Source organism: Penicillium chermesinum, assembly GCF_028974085.1.
Source record: "Penicillium chermesinum strain IBT 19713 chromosome Unknown utg000004l:1.0-3345178.0:1.0-3348027.0, whole genome shotgun sequence".
Taxonomy (NCBI): domain Eukaryota; kingdom Fungi; phylum Ascomycota; class Eurotiomycetes; order Eurotiales; family Aspergillaceae; genus Penicillium; species Penicillium chermesinum.
The window spans coordinates 2665008-2683255 of record NW_026695314.1 but is presented as its reverse complement, the minus strand read 5'-3'; the positions used below and the strand labels follow the sequence as shown (position 1 = coordinate 2683255).

General features: G+C 51.3%; 8 protein-coding genes across 8 annotated transcripts; 3 read left to right on the top strand and 5 right to left on the bottom strand.

Annotated features, from left to right (window-relative positions):
- Positions 1-2581: 2581 nt before the first annotated feature.
- Positions 2582-3521, bottom strand: N7468_005904 (phosphoribosylglycinamide formyltransferase; the record flags this gene model as incomplete). The annotated part of the gene is made up of 2 exons (XM_058475200.1): positions 2582-2839; positions 3111-3521. 2 exons carry the CDS (start codon positions 3519-3521, stop codon positions 2582-2584), a joined length of 669 nt encoding a protein of 222 aa, XP_058330940.1.
- A 942-nt stretch (positions 3522-4463) lies between these two features.
- Positions 4464-6979, bottom strand: N7468_005903 (RING-H2 finger protein; the record flags this gene model as incomplete). The annotated part of the gene is given in 3 exon segments (XM_058475199.1): positions 4464-4793; positions 4852-5026; positions 5037-6979. 3 exon segments carry the CDS (start codon positions 6977-6979, stop codon positions 4464-4466), a joined length of 2448 nt encoding a protein of 815 aa, XP_058330939.1.
- Positions 6980-7790: 811 nt separating this feature from the next.
- On the top strand, positions 7791-8906 carry N7468_005902 (uncharacterized protein; the record flags this gene model as incomplete). Its single annotated transcript, XM_058475198.1, has 1 exon — positions 7791-8906. One exon carries the CDS (start codon positions 7791-7793, stop codon positions 8904-8906), a length of 1116 nt encoding a protein of 371 aa, XP_058330938.1.
- A 1-nt stretch (position 8907) lies between these two features.
- Positions 8908-9096, top strand: N7468_005901 (uncharacterized protein; the record flags this gene model as incomplete). Its single annotated transcript, XM_058475197.1, has 1 exon — positions 8908-9096. One exon carries the CDS (start codon positions 8908-8910, stop codon positions 9094-9096), a length of 189 nt encoding a protein of 62 aa, XP_058330937.1.
- Positions 9097-9526: 430 nt separating this feature from the next.
- Positions 9527-11110, top strand: N7468_005900 (uncharacterized protein; the record flags this gene model as incomplete). The annotated part of the gene is made up of 1 exon (XM_058475196.1): positions 9527-11110. One exon carries the CDS (start codon positions 9527-9529, stop codon positions 11108-11110), a length of 1584 nt encoding a protein of 527 aa, XP_058330936.1.
- Positions 11111-11580: 470 nt separating this feature from the next.
- N7468_005899 (Vacuolar sorting protein 9 subgroup) lies at positions 11581-11907 on the bottom strand (the record flags this gene model as incomplete). Its single annotated transcript, XM_058475195.1, has 1 exon — positions 11581-11907. One exon carries the CDS (start codon positions 11905-11907, stop codon positions 11581-11583), a length of 327 nt encoding a protein of 108 aa, XP_058330935.1.
- Positions 11908-12007: 100 nt separating this feature from the next.
- Positions 12008-13907, bottom strand: N7468_005898 (VPS9 domain-containing protein; the record flags this gene model as incomplete). Its single annotated transcript, XM_058475194.1, has 2 exons — positions 12008-13424; positions 13513-13907. 2 exons carry the CDS (start codon positions 13905-13907, stop codon positions 12008-12010), a joined length of 1812 nt encoding a protein of 603 aa, XP_058330934.1.
- A 984-nt stretch (positions 13908-14891) lies between these two features.
- Positions 14892-16316, bottom strand: N7468_005897 (uncharacterized protein; the record flags this gene model as incomplete). The annotated part of the gene is made up of 4 exons (XM_058475193.1): positions 14892-15271; positions 15331-15779; positions 15833-15962; positions 16016-16316. 4 exons carry the CDS (start codon positions 16314-16316, stop codon positions 14892-14894), a joined length of 1260 nt encoding a protein of 419 aa, XP_058330933.1.
- Positions 16317-18248: the final 1932 nt, after the last annotated feature.

The window sequence follows — 18248 nt, the reverse complement described above, 5'->3', positions numbered from 1 at the left end:
CTGAGGCACCGTCTCTTGACTTGATATTCTCATGGTATGATGCGTGCAAACCAGATTTCTTCCCCGTGCAAACTGGTGTGGGCGCAAAGCTTAGAACAAGCCATATAACCATGTTTTGAGCATCGCATCTCCACCGGCCTTGGCTGAAGAAGATCCGTGGATCTCGTTGTCACATCTTTTCAGGCTGCGGAGGGATTCCGAGAAGTGCTTGAAATCTCGACGGGGGCTTTTGAAGGTTTCCGTAACGCCACATAGACACCACCAGGCCTATCCCGTTCAAACCTCGGATATACTCCAGGGCGCGGTGTAAATTGTATGCAGCAAGCCTATTCGGGAATTTGTTCCATATAAGCAGACAAACGAGAACGTTGTAAACAGCATTCTCTCTGGAAAATGACCATCGAGGGGCATGTGGAGAATGATGCTCGGTCAAGCATCTCATCATACATCTTGTTAGCGTGGGACCGGCTGGACCGGCGCATGTTAGTGTGAGCGGGTCAAGTCTATTGTCATCGAGAATCGTACGGATTCCTCTAGGCAGCAGCGACTCGGGGGAGGAAGGAACGACTTCCGGGATAACCAAGCATACTTGATGTAGTGAGCAAGGCATGAAAGTGGGTTTAAGCTTCTCAGAAGTATAAGCTTCCAACGAGTGGTATTGGGTAAAGGATCAAGAATAAGCGTATAAGTTTCCTTTCAGATGAAAGTTCAGCTTGCCACTACAAACTACTTTCTATGTCCATTCCCTCCAATGCCAGCAACCATACCATTGCTGTTTCAGAAGACCAGTCTTGTCGTCACATGCATAAACTACTCCATACCTTGATATCATTATCTCCAGAATCCACAAGCCACACAAACACCACGCACCATGCACCATGCAGTAGCTATACTCCCCAGTCCCAACTCATCTTCGACGGTTTCAGGCAAAAGTCCTTCGCACCAAACTCGGACTATCTCCAGCTGTCGCGCACCGGACCCGGGTGCCGGAGCACCGCGCTCTGGGTCCGACTCGGAACTCCACCAGAGACGAACCACGGGTTACCCAGGAACCCTCGAGTCTAGGCGCAAAAGTATTCATTCCGTTGAGGATTCCGAGGTCCATACGACGTGCCCTTTCCGACACTTCCAGAAAGAAGATCAAAGAGGGGGCCAACCATTACCGCATGTACATCCTATATCCACCCAAGTCTCCATCTGTCTGGGTTTGCACTACTGCGGGACTAAAGCTCGCCGACGATGATTAGTCGACAGCCCCATCCACGTAGGTGGACCTGTTGGATCTCCGAGGAAGGACTCAACGGAGGAAAGCCCACTCATCCACCGCGCGGCGCAATTGGCTTTGGGATATGTCACTTTGCCCCCCTCCCTCGTTGGCGCTAAGAGCGGGCCAACCACCATGGAGTACGGCATCGTGGAGTCAAGCGGTTCCTTAGAGGATGCCTGATTCCGGATGGCTTGCTGATTGCTTGCTGATCCTCAAGGTTGCACTGCAGCTCTCTCCCCACCCTTGGCGCATTCTGGAATGTGTCGTCCTGGTCCTCGTGTCGCGCGGTTCCGACTGATAGTTGGGAGGAACCCAGCCAATACGTAGCGGAGAAGAAATAGAGGAGCTGGAGGAAGAGGGGGATTGAGGGGCCAAACACGAACTTGACATGTGATTGTCAGATTGGTCGAATAGGACCGATTCCACATCCCGGCGCTCCGTACGGAGTACTTTGTGTTCTCGACTCCAATGCGGAGTATACTGAGCTGCTATGCACCCCTTACCTTTACTTCTTTGAACACCTTCACTTCCCCATGCCACGTACGTGCAGCGGGAGGCACGGTGCATGCTTCTCTGGTTCTGGGCCTAAATTGTAATGTCGCCAAGTCCGAATTGTGCCAATTGCAACGGGTTTATGGCACTCGCCGGGGCTGGACAAGGTGGGCTAGGAACGAAAGGCGTTGGCATAATCTATTTAGCTTTGCTTTGCTTTTTAGACCTCGCTCTTCGTGGGCACCGTTACGACCGTTTGGTTCCTACGCGCCTAAAACAGACTAACCTCTGGGAAAACCCCCGGTCCCAGCGCCCACTTCCCTGGAAGAACGTAAGTTAGCTGCGCGCATACCCAGGGGCGGCTTCATATTGCAGCAACTTGAACCTTCTAGACTCCTTAGCCCCGACTTATTGCCTCTTGGCTGCGTCATTCATAACGTGCTCCAATTTTTCTTCCCCCCCCTTCTCTGGGCCGATCTACGCCCGGCAGTCCTCGGGGCTCCAAACTGGATCTCACTTGGACCTGTTACCTTTTTCTGGTTGGACCTACAACGCTTTTGTGGGGCTGTATCTTCCCCCCAAGATTGCTTTTTAAAAATACCCAATGGAGAATAGTGGATCGGCGAGCGGAATATATTCCCCTGCAACCAATCGCCAACTTATGACCTGCATTCTATTTTAGTTTTCCTGATATACACAAAACGTCTGGGTTTAGAGCAAGAAATTTTAAGGAAAAGACAGAAAGTCATAAAATCGTCAACGGCAAGGATAGAGACCAGGAAAGAAAAAAAAAGAATTCCTGATGACCATCGCAATTGCCTCTTACGCGTTGGAATTTTGCTTTTGGGCCGAGAGTTCCTGCAGCACCAACCCCACGCCCTCAACGACGGTGCCCCATTCTGTCTCATGCACTCTCTTCTCGAAGGCGTCCAAGTCCTCGTCTTGCCCTTTTTGGAACGGGATCTCCCGCACAAGAACCGGCTTGCCCATGTCCACTTCCGAGATCACGTCGTGGATCATCACTCCCGTTTTGTCGATCTTACCCTCCAGCCACGCAGCATGTGCGCGTTGAATAGCATTCTAGAAAAAGCCCCGAATTAGTGAACCGATAGCCAAGGGAAGAAAATAAAAATGAAAATAAGCAATAAATCGATAAAAAGGCAAGACGCAAAAATGACACATCGAACAGACAAAGAAAAAGAAACAAAAGCCAAGGCAGCGGAGAAGGCAAAGAGAGAGAGAGAGAGAGAGCGAGAACCAAAAAGAAACTACAAAATCCGATACACCTCGGCGCCCAACTTCCCCACTCCCTATGTAGGACGGCAGCTCGGAAATGAGAAGTCTCACTTACCACACCATTGAATGCCCCCGGCAGGGCAGGATGCAGATTGATAATGCGCACATTGGCCTTCTCCAGCGGTTCCAGGAATGGCGGCGACAGGATATGCATGAAGCCGAGACACACCACCAGCTCCGGCTGGTCGGCCAAGATCAGGCGGGCGAGCTCTGCATCGTACTCCTCGCGTGCGGACTGGATGCCCTCCGGCGTGGCGGGATGTTGTTTCTTGTACTTGACCAGGTTGTGGTAATGCGTTGGAATGTTGGCCTTCCGGGCGCGCTCGAGGCCGAAGGCATCCTTGCGGTTGGAGAGCACGCGCACGATGTTCAAGTTGAGCTGGCCTGCAGCCACGGCATCGATCACGGCTTGTAGATTGGAGCCGCTCCCTGAGATTAGGATGGTCGTACGGATTGGGGCGGACATTGTATTCGTAGGTCGACGCTTGAGTCTTTTATGCGATGGGTCTGGGTATCATTGGCTCTTCTTCTTTTTTTCTTTCTAGAATGTCTGCCGATGTCGCGGGGAGGTCTCGAGGGTTCGCGAGGCCGCGACGCGCTTTCTTTCTTTTCTTCTTGGAAGAAGGTCAGTGTCGATTGTAATAACGAGCTGATACTTGACTCAATTGAACAGACCCAGGTGCGACTTACTCGAATTTTGCTATCTCTGTACAACAATATGCCTGGCGGCCTGCTGTGGTTGACTCGGACCTGGAAAGTTTTCCCCACGTGACGTTGGCGGGGCCGCGGGGCATACTACGAGTACAACTACATATAAGAGGCCACATTATCTCAATGCATCAATTTCCTTAGGTACGAAATGATAGTTCACATACAAAGTCGAAAATCAATACTCGCACATATGGGATAGTCGCAAACCTCATCCCAATTTGTTGTAACGCCATTGGGTTATGAAGGACAATCCAGGGCTCTTGAATCCGACTGCAAAGAAAATGGGGAAAGAACAAGAAAGGTGAGAATGGTTGGGTACGCAGGCAGAAAATTCCCGTGAAACTCATCCAGGTCTCTTAAGAGCTCTTCCAAGTCGCAATACCGAATCTAAGATGCAGGCAAATGATCCGAGCGTGAGCTGCACCATGTTAAAAAAAAAAAGAAAAGGACCATCCAAGAAAAAAAATTGCGACATGAGACGCTATAGACACAAAACCAAAGGGATATCCATGAAGGGAATTCGTTAAGATCTCTATGCAGACGCTGGATGCTAAATTTGGAGGCAAGACGGTCGAAGGCTCAGAAACAGTCATTCGCGGCTAAAGATGTACAGCGCTTTAAACAGCGGTACCTTCAGTAGCCGGGGCTCGAGCTGGACGAGAAGCAGCATCACCTGGTTCGTCGGTGGACGTTTCATTCACACCTTGACCTCGACATAGAGGACACACGAGTTTCGACCAGTGGTCAACCACTGGTCGATACAGTCCCGATGAAATACGTGCTTGCATTTCGCAAGCTCCCGTACTTCTTCGGCCACTTCATAGTCACTTAGGCAAATAAGGCAGCGTTCTTCCTCTTGCATTTGAATGGTACCAGTGCCATTGATTGACTCTGCTACCAATGAGCCACCATACTCAACGAGGCGGAACAATCCACCAGCAGAGTTCACATCTTCCTGGGACGCGACGGGGGGCTTAGCAGGGCCCAGCAGAGATGAGAGAAGAATCATGTCTTCGTATGTAGGGTTCTGTAACATGTCAGTATGGCGTGATTTTTGCACAAAAGAATTTCTGGGAAAAGCTTACATCAGTGAAGAGACTCGGCGTGGTGAGTGCCGGGTGATTTTCAGAGAGATTAGTGCCGACAACATAGATCAGCCAGCTGCGACCACCACTTGGTGAAGGCTGATCCGGCTCGACCACGCCGTTACGACGGACATTTCCGGAGCCAAGAGCGCGATGGCGAGCATACTCAGAATCACTGCGCCGACGCTGTCTCAGCAGAACTGGGAACCGGCATAGGCTCATCGACGGGCTCGGCAATTGGCTGCATGGATGGATCCTCAGGAAGCTGGGGCATAGCCTGTGGTGATAATGCCGAGGTTGATGATGGTCTACGGCTCGGCGTAGTCGTTCCAGAGAGCGTCGAAAGCCCTTGATCGGCTGGCGTTGAGGGTGGAGGATGAGACTCGGGGGGACTATCGGATGTTCCTGGAGGGTAAGACGGAACACCTGGCCGGTTGCCTATATCAGACAATCCATGAGGTCCATTGGTGCGCGCCTGGCGTAAAGGATCCAGTAGACCTGGGGTTGGTAGACCGGTAGGACGAGGTAAGTGTATTCTTGGTCGGCCATCTGTTTGTTCGGTATCGCCGGGCATCTCTTGAGGCCGCGGAATGTTTTGGGGGAGAAATGGGAGGCCGAGGAGAGCATCTAGCCCACCACCACCACCACCACCACCACCACCACCAACACCACTTCCTTGTCCAGGTGAACCCTGTTCATTGTTGCCTCCATTTCCAGATGGAACTGATCGTACACCAACTACCACCAGTGTGACAGTCCTTCCTTCGGGTCCTTCAGTTGGTTGTTCATCAACAGACATTCTATCCGACTGAGACCTGGGAGTTTCAGAGTCGTTCGTGCTTCGTCCGAAGGGCGAGGTTCCCATGGGAGGATCCGAGTTCGCGAACCGGAAGACACGTAGAAGGTTGACCGGTGGCGATGTCCCCTCATTCCCAGAGTTGCTAGAACTTTCGCCTTGAGCGGGTGGCTGTGCTTGTGCAGAGGCAGTATTTTGCAGGCTTCGAAGAAAACCTTCCAATGTGCCATCTAGACCATCGTTACCTAATGCGTGGATATTCGGCAGTGCAGGGCCATTCACGCCAGAGAGTTGAGCCGCGATTGCTGCTGCCGCAAGTTGTAGAACGCGAGACAGAGGTGTTTGATCCTCCTGTCTTAATGCCCGTGGCGACCGTGTCCGGAGTAACCCCGGCAGGCGACGAATGAGATTCGGATTGGGCCCAAGTGGCGAAGACTCACCCGAACTGATACCCGGCTCAACAGAATCCAGCTCATGTAAAGGCTCGGCATAGTCGAGACGGGTATCCATCGCAGTTGGTAAGCTGTCGCTGAGAGATGTGCCCGAAGGCTCCGAGGCGGTTTCTTGGGCGTCTGCATAGCCAGAGGGGCCAAACATATGAGATATCGGGCTTGATATCGAATGACGCATGCGATTTAGACGGACATTACGGCGCCAAGAGGCTCTAGTAGGCTCAGCCAACCCGTCAGGCGGGTCGTCAATAGCACCATCAGAAAGAATCGTTGAATCAGGCCGTGGTGGAATGAAGTAAGGCGGGCCCCGGGTCGAACGGCGCCTAGTGATACCTCTGGATCCTAACGCACTGAAAGGACTGAATCGCCCAGTACTGTGAGCAGAGGACTCTGTTCTTGGAGGGGGTCGTGACACCAGTCCATGTCGGTGGGCATGGCCCTCTGCGGGTGTCTCCTCCTGGCTATTGAGTAGTCCACGGATGACAGAATTGGGAAGTATCCTGGAGCCTAGTCGTGACATGGTGGATTGCCTGCGCGCTGCCATTCTGGCGATAGCTGCGCTGCGATATTCTCTTTCGGTTTGATCTAGCTCAGGAGCCTCCTCTTGAATGTCCCGCATCTGTTGGGAATGGCCATTTGATAGACCTGTGGGTTGGTGCCATGACTCCTCCGCCTCGTTTGCTTGCTCATTATTTAACGGGTTGCTGCTCCCTGCGGGCGAGACACCGGCCTCCCCGGCTACGTCGGCCTCTCCGGCTAGCTCGGCTGCGTGCCTGTCCATTTCTTCATTCGTGCGGGATTCGCGAGCTATCGAGTCCGAGTACTGATGATCCGAATGTGTGTCCGGTAGATGTCGTGCTGTCGAAGAAGACTGGCCCATAGTAGCTGCTAGAGAATGACGACAACGGAGACGAAGCACGTAATATAGGAGCGATCCACAGACATAAATCGCCAAGAAGCTAGGTATATAAAGGCTCAGGCTTGTTCGTCCAACTGGCGCCTGATGATGATGCCCGATCGGTATGGAGGGAGGAAATGGCGAATCGTCTTATCGGCGGCAGGTTCCGGCGAGGAAGTCGTTCAGATGTTTGACAGAGGGCGACAAGGACAAAGAAGACAAGGTGAGAAAGCGGTAAAGAGCAGGATTCCAGTAGCGAATGTGAAACAAACTACAAGTCCCTACCCACGCAATGAGGCGACCTGGCCCTGTCTCAAACCGTCTGACGGGCGCCAGGAGCAACCCACACCCGCAGCCAGATACCCGTGGAGCGTGTGGGTTCCGGCAGTGTCCGTACTGGCAACACCCCAGAGGATGGCCTGAAGTCGGTCGAGAAGCAGATGAAGGTGAGTCTGGGAAGAGAGAAGAGAGAGAAAGAAGAAAGGAAGATTGAAGGAGTAGAAAGGGGAGAAAGAGCGACGAGGAAGGCGTGTGATAGCCCCGATAAGCCGATGTTTGCCATCTTTCCCAGGTTTGCAACGTCAATCATCCAATTAGTCAACTTCCCTCGACCCGCTAACTTAACGAGTTACCCCCCTCTGGTTGGTTAGGCCCGCGGTTAATTACCGCGGATCTTCTTCAAAGTCCTTCTTTCGTCTTCTTTCGTCATCCGCTTGTTTTTCGGACCTGCGCCACCCACCTTCGACAAGGACTTGCATGGGATTCGCAGTTCCTTGAGGCGAAAGTCCTCCGGATGGCACCGGTCCTTTCGGCTGCATTATTTTCTCTGCCTCTGCCGCCTTGGTTACAGCCCGCTAGTTCTCGAGTCGAACAATATGATCGCAAGAAACGAAAGAGGCCCGCCGAGTGGACCGACACGGATGGAGAGGGCGCCGATACGACCGATGCAGCCTCGGTGGTGGACTCCCAGCCAGGTGGACAGTCGCTGGTCCTAACTCCCAATGAAGTTACTCAATATCGAGCAGCCGGTCTGTCTCTCGATCAGGAACTGCCAGGAGGGAATTTTCCCCACGCCCCAGTCAAGTCAGAGCACTCCAACCCGGAAAATTTGCCGAGCCATCTTCTTAGAGGCTTATCGTCTTTGTCAACGCCCATATTCCCTCCGCAAACCCCTGCGCATCAAGGCAACCTCCGCCTCCAACATCTCGCCGTGTTGACGGCTATTCTCCATCGTTGTTTGTTGGAAGGAGACTACGTACGAGCTGGAAGAGCATGGGGCTTGATACTCAGGGAGGATTTCAGAGGATTTCCGGTCGACGTACGGAACGAAGGAAGATGGGGCATCGGGGCAGAGATCTTACTGCGTAGAAACAATCAAGACGCATCGGTCCCAACTAACTCTGGTGACCGCACCCCTCTACCTTTCACCAAGAAAGGCTTTGCGGAGGCAAAAGACTACTACGAGAGACTCATATTGAACCATCCATATATGAAAACAGCCCCCAATGCTGTTTCCGCCCTACACTTTTACCCTGCGATGTTCGGTTTATGGATCTATGTAGCCCAGGAGGAGAGCACTTTTGCACGAGAGCAGATCAAACAAGATGCGGATGATTTCTCTGACGAATATTCCGATAACGACACTTCATCTATCGACTTCGATCGTCGGCAGTCTGATAAGCGACAAAAGTTGATTGCAAGGATTCGGGAACAAGAACTAGACCAAGCGCAGCAGATTGCAACTCGGCTTGACTCCCTTTTGGGTTCGCCTCCTTATTCAGATTGCACCGAACTATTAGAGCTTCGCGGCATGGTATCCCTTTGGATCGGCGATTTGCTGCTCTCATCTTTGGAGTCACCTCCCGACCCAGAAGATGACCTCAGATCTGATATACCCCCCCATGGGTGAGATGTCAGCAGAATTCGAAGTAAAACGCAAGCAGCGTTTGGCAATGGAGCTGAGAGCTACTGAAGTCCAGAAGTCTCAGGAATTCTTCGAGAGGTCCAAACATCGCGGCCGTGGCGTTGCATTTAACATGGGTCTGCTGCATATCCAAGATGATTCGTCTCCAAGTTCAGATATTGCAATGGAGGATTAAAACAGGCAGCTGAGGAATCATAAAGTTAAAAAGAATTAAACAGGCTTGTGCTACCCCTGAACGGGATTGATTCCTTGTGTCCATCATTATTCGAGCCACGGAACTTGCCATTCCTAAAGGTAAGAAATACGGGAAATCTTCAGAGTAGAATCCCATGAACCGAAACTCAATCCATGTGGCTCCACAATTAGTCTTCCCCAGTAAATTCCCCTTAGCGCGACATACGCAGCGTATACTCCATCTGCACCTCAAGTTTGAGTCGGAGGATATCGAAGGTGCACGTGATCTCACGGTCTTCGCGCGTTGGTCGAGCAGTCCAGCCTTTGAGTTCCCACCTCTCCTGAAATGACTTATGATTGGAAAGGCCATCCATCACTTCCGTTGAACCCACAAGGTCATTGAAGCCCCAGGACTAATTTAGTCATCCACCATGGGGGTGGGGGACTACATCCACTCTAAGGAAATGGGGCAGCCCCGTGCCACTCCTGACTTGGGCCCCTCGCAACACCAGGTACGCGCAGCGCAGCCAAAACCTGATGTGTCAGGACCTCAACCTATTGGGCCGGATGGGAATGGCGTACCGGCTCAGCAAGGCTTCAATGAACCAAGGACGATCCCGAACCATCGTCCCTTGATTCCCTCTTCGAATGGGATGTACCGTGATCGTGATGCATTCGACACTGATGTGGAGGGCATCGATGACTCAACCATTGCAGGGACTAGTGTACTCGGACACGATGAGGCTCAATTGCAAGTTCCAACCAATCAGCATGTCCCGGAAAGCGAGACCTCTCCTAAGCCATCATTCTTGCCCAGGCCATCTAGGTCTCGGCGCGGCCGACCATCTTGGTTCGAAGGTCTTGGTGACAAAGCCATGAAAAAAGCTGGATTCGATTCGGATGATGCCGATGACACTTCGAGCCATGCTACTTCTTTGAATGCGGCAGATAATGAGAAGACCCAACCCCCTCGAGGTAGCTGGTATCTGTCCCACAAGAACCGTGCGGCCGAGGAGCCTTTGAGCAAGCGTCTAGAAAATTTCTGGTCCTCGAGTAAGAGGATGTCCAGATCGTTCGAACATATTGATGCTGGCAATAAACCATCTGCTACTTTAAATCCGATCCCGGAGCCGCAGCCAAGGAAACTGGGCCATATGCTGCCTCCTGGACCAGCTAGAAAGGTTACAATCCCGCCTAATATCTCGGCTACGCCACGGACTCGCTTCAGCCCTCCGAAGCCGTCTTTGTTAGAGCAGCTAGATATATCACCAACTCGACAACCGTCGTCTGAAGCTCAATCTCAAGCTGGGCGGACTTTAAGCATCGACGCCTTCCACGAACACGATGACAGTGAAGAGGAAGAAGAAGAAGGGCCCGGCATGGATGAGACGCTTCGTATCAGCAGCAGACCAGAAAGCAACCATTCCATGAATGCGTTTGGAATATCCCATCTATCGGACATTGGTCACGGTGACAGGGAGATGTCGCAAGATCCATTCATCTCGCGCGATTCCAGTACTCGAGGGCGGCGCAACACGGTTATCCATACGAAGAAGCGTACATTCGAAGCCGATTACCCTCCTCAAGTAATCTACGAAAAATCGTTTTCCGAACTCCAAGCCGAGCCTTTCGACAAGACCCCTACTCCAGCCCCTTCACCGGCTCAATCTCCTTCATTGCCACCCGAGCCGTCGGTGGTGCCGTCTTTCACCACCCCAGATGATGCAGTATCTCAACTTCTGAGACTGGAAGGACAGGAGCGCGAAACATTCCTTTCCCATATGTCTGTCGATGAATGGGAAGATTGCGGAGACCACCTCATTGAGCGATTCACTCGTCTTCTCACCGAGATGAAGACCTTGCGCCGAGCACGTCGTCGTACCGCTGCTGTATTTGAAGCGGAGCTGAAACGTCGACACGAAAAATTTGAAAACGAAAGTTCAGAGCTCGCCGTTAAGCTTGACGAGATGAGAACTGGAGGCGCGGAGATGTTACGTGGACGTAGAGGCGAATGAAATGACATTCATGTCGTATTATTCGGTCTTTTGCCCCTCGAAATCCTTATTTTGCATGGTATGGTGCACATGGTGTGTCCTTTGTATTCTGCACGTGAAATTCATACTCGACATTCTTATGCAACATCATGATCTCTTATCCTATCCTTGGCATTTGATATCCCTAAAGAATATGGTCTACGATCTTGTCTTTTTTTTTTTTCTTTCTTTCGCTCCTTTTCCCTGGCTTCCCTAAAATGTGTAACAGACTTTCAATGTGCGATTTAATGCTACTCTAACTGGGCTAATGATCCTAATGAAGAGACTTTGGCAACAAACAAAAATTGTATAACGCCATGATAAACCTGCGATGCAAGAGCCTTACAACAATGGCCCAACCTAAGCAATTTCCAAACGACAGCACTGTATTAGAAAGGAAATGGACGGCGGAATGCCTCAAATGAACGAGATCGCTATGTCGAAAGGCATACTCAACGAGACACTGCGCCTGCTTTAAGGGCTGCAGCAAGCCGCTTGTAGTCCTCCAGTAGAACAGCGACATCGCCAATCCGAAGATCGCGGGCATCTTGTGTCTCAACGAACCTCTGGATGGGAGGGTCAATATGGGGAAGCAAGGTCGCAGGACTTGCTGTCCCGCTCGCGTTCTCATTGGGCGTGTTGATTCGTAGGCGTTCAATTGCTGCCGGGGAAAGCGGCCTGGCAACGGGCGGCGGAGCTTCCGGGGCATTACGACCGAAGTTCTTGATCATGCCTGGAATATGATTGAGGGGGTTGAGTGAGTTACCAAAGTTACGCATCGACTCCAGCGGATTCTGCGGGGTTATGGATGGGCTTGGAGTGGGCTCGTCTCTCAGCGAGGGGGCAATGGATTTTCGGCTGCTGTCCTGCGTTCTAGCACTATCGGCGCTTCGATCGCGTGGCGTAGGGACTCCGCTGGTGAGCTCTGCTGCCCTCGAGCTGGTTCTCGCGGGAGAGACCATCCTCAGATTGGAGAGAGTTGATGGATGCCAAGTCATCAGAGATGTTTTGTTTGGCGGACGGGGGTACAGCAACAAGACGCCGCGCTTCGGCGAGTGTTTTCGGCAACATGGGCTTTTCACCGGGCGAGTTTGGTAGTTGGTTTTGAAATTCTTTTAATCGACCAAAAAAGAAGCTGAACGAGTTATCAAGCGATGCACTGATATTCTTCAGACCTTGGTCGGCTGTATTTCGCACGGCGTCATTGGCTGCTTCAAATACTTTTGCAGAGGGTTGGAGAAGGTTACTCAAGCGCCGTTGCTGAGGTGGCGGGGATAATTGGGCTCGAGGTAACGACGAAGAGGCTGGCTCTTTAGTTTGTGGTTTTGCAATCTCGGGTGATGCAGACATAGTTGTCACTGACGCTGTCGCGGGTTCCTTGGTGGGCCTGAAAGGGTCAAATCTTTCTGACGCCGGCGTTGTTGTGTCCGGGTTCTTGAGAGGACCTTCTCGAGTTTCGTCTGCTCGCAGACTCGATAGCTCAACATTCTCTAAGAAGCTAATAGCGGCTTCAAGGTTGGTCAAGCAATATGCGGTCTCTCCATCGATTCTATTGGAAGACCTAAACCGCTGCATGAATAGGAAGTTGCTGACAACGTTGATACCTTCCGGCGGACATGTGATGAGTGAATATATCAGGGCTGGTAGAATCTCGTCCGCCGACGATGAAGAAGGCAATAGCTTCGTAAGCGCATCGACAATGGCTTTATGGGCTGCTGCAAGTTGTTGAAGCTTCCCCAAAGGGTATTTATAATCGTTCATCTTGTCAAGACATTCTCTCGCCTGGCCAAGACAGTCGTTTGCTTCACGCTGCTTATCTTCGTCGATCGAGGCCATATCAATATCTACGCCCAAGTCTTTCAGATCGATGCCGACCAGCAGCAACGCAGCAGTCTTTGAGCGCAGCTTTTCGTCCCGAACATCATCCAATGTGCTTTTGTGGCGCCAAATCTTGTCGTACACCAGCTCACAGATCCTCCTCTCAGCAGCCTCTTCCAAAGCTGCCCGTTTGTATTCCAGGTCTCTGCGTGCCTTCCGTCTTTCAGCGACTTCAGCCGCTGTCAACATTTGCCGACCCGGTGCACCTTGGTTGAAGTCGTCTTGTGAGCGCTTGCTGCTCAGCATGGACAGTGCACCTCCCCGCGGTTTCGGTGTAGGTTGAGGCGGCGGATCACGGTTGATGCGAGACGCGAGAGCTGAGATGTGAGTCGCAATATGAGTCTCGGCACGGCTGTAGAAGACCTGAAAGAGGGATGATATTTTCTCGATCGTTGGGGGGGAGTTGTGTACTTTGGCGCTCAGTGAGTTGATGAACCTGGGCATTTGGAGATGTGTTAGCCATCGTGCGGAGCTCGAGATCAACACACGCATCGAGCTGTACATACCTGTCAGTCAAGCTGATAAGCTCGATCGGGAGCTCCTCGGACGGATCTTGCAAGCTTCGTGAGAGAACGAATCCATCATCTGCTTGTCCGTCGCCAATGCCGGAATCGGCGGAACTTCGCCTGTCAAACACATCGTGTCCGTTTTCTTGCCCCTCATCAACGGGTAGTGAGATCGATGGCTGAGGAGTGGTGTGCATCTGGTCGGCCGGCTGCTCCAGAGCAGCGGCAGCCGGGGGTTCCGAGGCCATCCTAGCAACGGACGATGAGTGCAAGGAAGACTGGCCAGCAGCTTCTGCGACAGGGTTGTCTTTGGTCCACAGGGGGTGGGGGGGCGAGCTGGCCCTATATGGCACTAAGTCGTAAGTGACTCCGCTAGGTCCGGCTGATAGGTTCATGCAGATCGACGTCCCCGGTGCGGCTGTCACGCCCATGTCCCATTGGGGAAAGCCGGTTTTCCACAGCAAGTATCAAATGGGATCGCTATCTCCCATGGACGATACTCCTGGCATGTCACATGCAGGAACAATTCATGATATCGAGTAACAGGACAATATCATGGGGATGCCGAATTGGGGCGCCCAATGTCACGTGTCGACTACGATAAGCCCGGAGAAGCTAGTTATCTCCATAGATCGATCAGTCTAGTTATTAAGTGCGATCGACCTTACAAATACAGCCACATAAGCATCTACGCTTCTACATATTCTACGGGCTAAATGAAGCAGGTTCAAGGCCCACTGTCTCCTGAAGTTCTCCAAGGAACAGAAGAAGAGAAAGCCCTAAAGGGGCAGAAGCAGGAGCACCCACCTAGGGGATCATGTCTGATAGCGACCACAGGAAGATTACCACCCACCGGTCAAAATATACCAAATTGGACTGACTCATTCTTCTAGTCCCATAAGGTTCGCTGAGGCAAGACATGATAAGCTTCTCTTAAAAGCTAGTCATAGGCGCGCCATTACGTGCTGTATGTATTCATGGGTAGTGGCGGTGCGTTAGTCCCTTCAAGTTGACAAATTTCCCCAAAATAGAACTCACTCAATTACTAAACCCTGCCTTATTAGGCCGCATAGCAGCCAAAGCCCATTTGGACGCCGAAATAAGCGCGTTTCCTGGCGTCGGACCGTGAAAATTTTGTATAGATATCTTACTAGTCTTCACAACTTATATTAGAATACAGACCGGACACTCGTAGGTTTCTGGTTGATCATTGTATCAATTATTAGTGCCAAGGAGGTTCAGAGCATGCTTATTTGAAGCTACGAAACTATTAATTTAAGACGCCTAATCAAGTTCGGACAATTCAAAAAGCCCTCAAAGCACAGTTCGATCAGGAATTCATGAAACCAAAAGCCCCCATGCGTATCCAGTTTCATCCACTAATGACCTTTAGTGTGACCGTTAGTGTGGGCAGGATCATTTGTAACAGCATCTCCGTTCTTTTCCTCTCGGATCTGAGCCTCAATAACCATCTCATACTGCTGAGGGTCAGGCCAGAAGCCCAGAATCTCAAAGCCCGAATCGTTCAAGAGCTTCTCCCACTCAGCCTGCGTACGCTCGGCTGCTGAAAGTAGCTGCATCATGTTGACATCCATAGTGGTTTGGCTGATACTTGCGCCTGTGGGCGGAAGTACGATATCGTAGATGAAGAGCTTGGAGTACCCCTTCTTCATAGCATCACGGGTGTTCTCAAGAAGCTGCTTAGATTTGTCATACGGCCAGTCATGGAGGACAGCGTGTAAAAAGTAAGCACGGCCCCCTATCCTTCTCGTTAGCCAATTCGAAGTATGATTTGTGATGATGCATCGGATAACCCACCCTTGACAGGCTGGGGAAGAAAAAAGTCGTGGACCATAGCCGTGATCTTTTCGTCCACATTTGCCCTGGCAATCACCTCAGGAAGATCTTGCAGCACGAGGGATCCAGCAGGGAGATCGGGATGCTTTTTCAGGACATGCGATATATCAATACCAGTATTGCCGCCAAGGTCGACCACGAATGGAGACCCATCACTTAGATCAGCGCCGTCCAGGAGCTTGTTCGTGTCGTACACATTGACCCAGGGGGTTTTCCACATTGTCCAGGCTTCCATGTGTCCAGTGAAGGCTTCCAGACATTCGGGGCTTTTTTGCAGCCGCCCAAAGAAGTTGAGACCATCTGGATCACTGTCAGAGTAGTTGTTGGCATTTGCATCTACTGGCTCTTTGTAGAAGTTCTTGGCAAGGAAGGAAGGTAAGTTGTGCGCGGATCTAATGTATTGATGTGTCCTTGAAAACAGTGTTAATTAAAATCATAGAAACTTTTTCACCAGCGCACTTACGCTGCTTCGAGAGATGCGGCGACTTTGGTGCTAGGCTCACCAATGGCGAGTGAAAATGGAGTGGGTTTGAACTTTTCTTGCCCGGTCTCTTCGACTACATTGAAAGCAGCCAATAGCCGAAATAGTCGACCTAGATTCCCGATAAATACAGGGGTTCGATAGCTTTATGGGGGTCCCACTTACGTAGTAAGTTCGTTTCAACGACAGGCTTGGTGAAGCTGACCAGTTCGTCTAGGGTCTTCTCGCCCCCCTCGGCACTAGTCCAGGCCTTCCAAAGCCCAACATCAATACATGTCTGTAAGGCTGAAAATACAACCGGGTGCTCAAAGCAGAAGCCCCAAGCACGCTCATATGGGGTTTCTACCCTTGCAAGCAGGCGACGAGCTGCCGCTCGAACCTGAAGGCGCTCGACTTCATTGCCGCCAAAGAGATCCGGCTGAACTGCGTCAAGAGCAGAAACAATCGATTGTGTCTGAGTTGACATGTCTTCGAGTAGACTGATGCAGAGAATTGTCTCGTACACCCTGGACTGCGAAATGAACTTGTGTAAAAGACGGGAAGGGTAGTTCCTGGGGGGGGAGCGCCTAGGCCCTTTCATAAGTACTTGGTAAGGTTACTGACCTGTGAACTAGTAAATCCCTAAGGCCCGGATCAGTGGTAATGGCTTTCATGGGGATCGTTCCTCTTTGTGCAACTGGAACTTCGTCATCTTGGACCTGTACTAATGGCTCCTCGGTGGGGACTTTAGCAATCTTGATAATAGTGACCCTCCTGTTCAGGGTCGCAATTCTCAAGGTGAAACACCTAGTCTGCGTTACGGACATGAAGTTACTTGAACTACCAAAAGATCATCGCCAATCCAAACCTCTGGGCTGTCATACCACACCATGATGCTGATTCCCTTTTACGTCGTGGAATAATCACTGCTCCGAGCCGTCTCACAGTGCTTGACTCGCACTCATGAGCAGGTGCCCAAAAACTACGTCGAGGATCATCAGTTCTCCCCCTAGATAGATGACCTGGATACACGGAGGCCTGGCCTGGTACACAAGCCCGTCGCGGCCCGGAAAGCCCAACAGCACCGTGACCGTGCCCCAGGTCCACTGCCAAGAGACGCCGTTCATCTCGATAGCTTAAACTCCAATACTGAGGCCATGGCATGGAATGAGCTAGGGGAGCCTTTTGGCAAGGACCGCATAGGGGCACTTTACGTTCCGAACAACCGGTTGACACACGCCTCAGTAATGAGACCCATGACACTCCAATAGGAGGGCGTGATACAAGCACAGAACCATTTCTAGAAACGGACCTGTGCATAGCCGAAAGACGCTATTGCCTGGACCCATAGCCTTGAGAGATGCGAGCCATAGGATCATGATAACAGTCAATTGAATCTAAGAAACCTCATGCGCAAGTTATTTGTTTCATCGCCATGTACGTAACTCTTTTCGCTGGCATAACGTTTCCGCCTGGCTGATATGGATTTTGTTGGCATGAGGTCGATCTAGAGAACATGGGTTGATAGCTACTATAACCTGGAACCTTCCAAGGTTCCTCAATCCCCTGAGGTGGGCCCACCTCTGATCGAAGCAGAGAGTTGCCTTCGAACGGGGCTTGATCGAATTGCGGAGGGATCATCCTCGGTGGCTGATTGTGAAATTGCTAGGGAATAGCCTATTTTAGCTTCTCGTGTTGGTAAAATCTTCGACGATGGCAGTCACAGGGACGGCATCGCCACACGCACCTTCAAGAGAATTTTCACAGGAGGTATGGGAATACAGCCATATATAGCTACATCACTGAAGAGCTCGACTTCACTGATTTGTCTGCCCAAGCCAACTAAATTGGGTCTGAGTGGAGCAGTAGCATGTGGGGTTTTGGATGTTTACGATAACTGGGCCTTTCGCCAAGTGTAGAGCCCCCAATTCTGTCGCGCAACGGCCGCTAGCGCCAATATTCGGAGCCGAGAGCGGGTTCCGCGAGCGAGGTGAGTTGACAGGTCACTTTCTCCTTGGTAGGTTAAAGATCGCTTGAGCTAGGAACACTAGCTGGGATCCAACTAGAATCTAGACAGCATGAGGGGGGGGACTAAACATGTAATTAAGAGACCGTTCGGATGCGGGCCCCCAGAAGTCAGGGCTAAGGATCGAGCAATCGCACCTTGAATGCACAACAGATTCATCGCAGATCAGGAGCCTTCTATCAATAAATCGTAGTGACCCGTTACGTGCGATCTATTCCTCTAGATCTTGCGCCGCTCCTCGAGAACTATATGCAGACTCGCTACTTGATCCCCGGGTTTCAAATACTTCGGCGTTTTAATCATCAAACCATGATGACGTAAAGAGAATGGTGCTTGAGGTAAGGCTTTCATGAAATACGAGTCCTGATAGGAGAACCCTGTAGCTGTCATCTG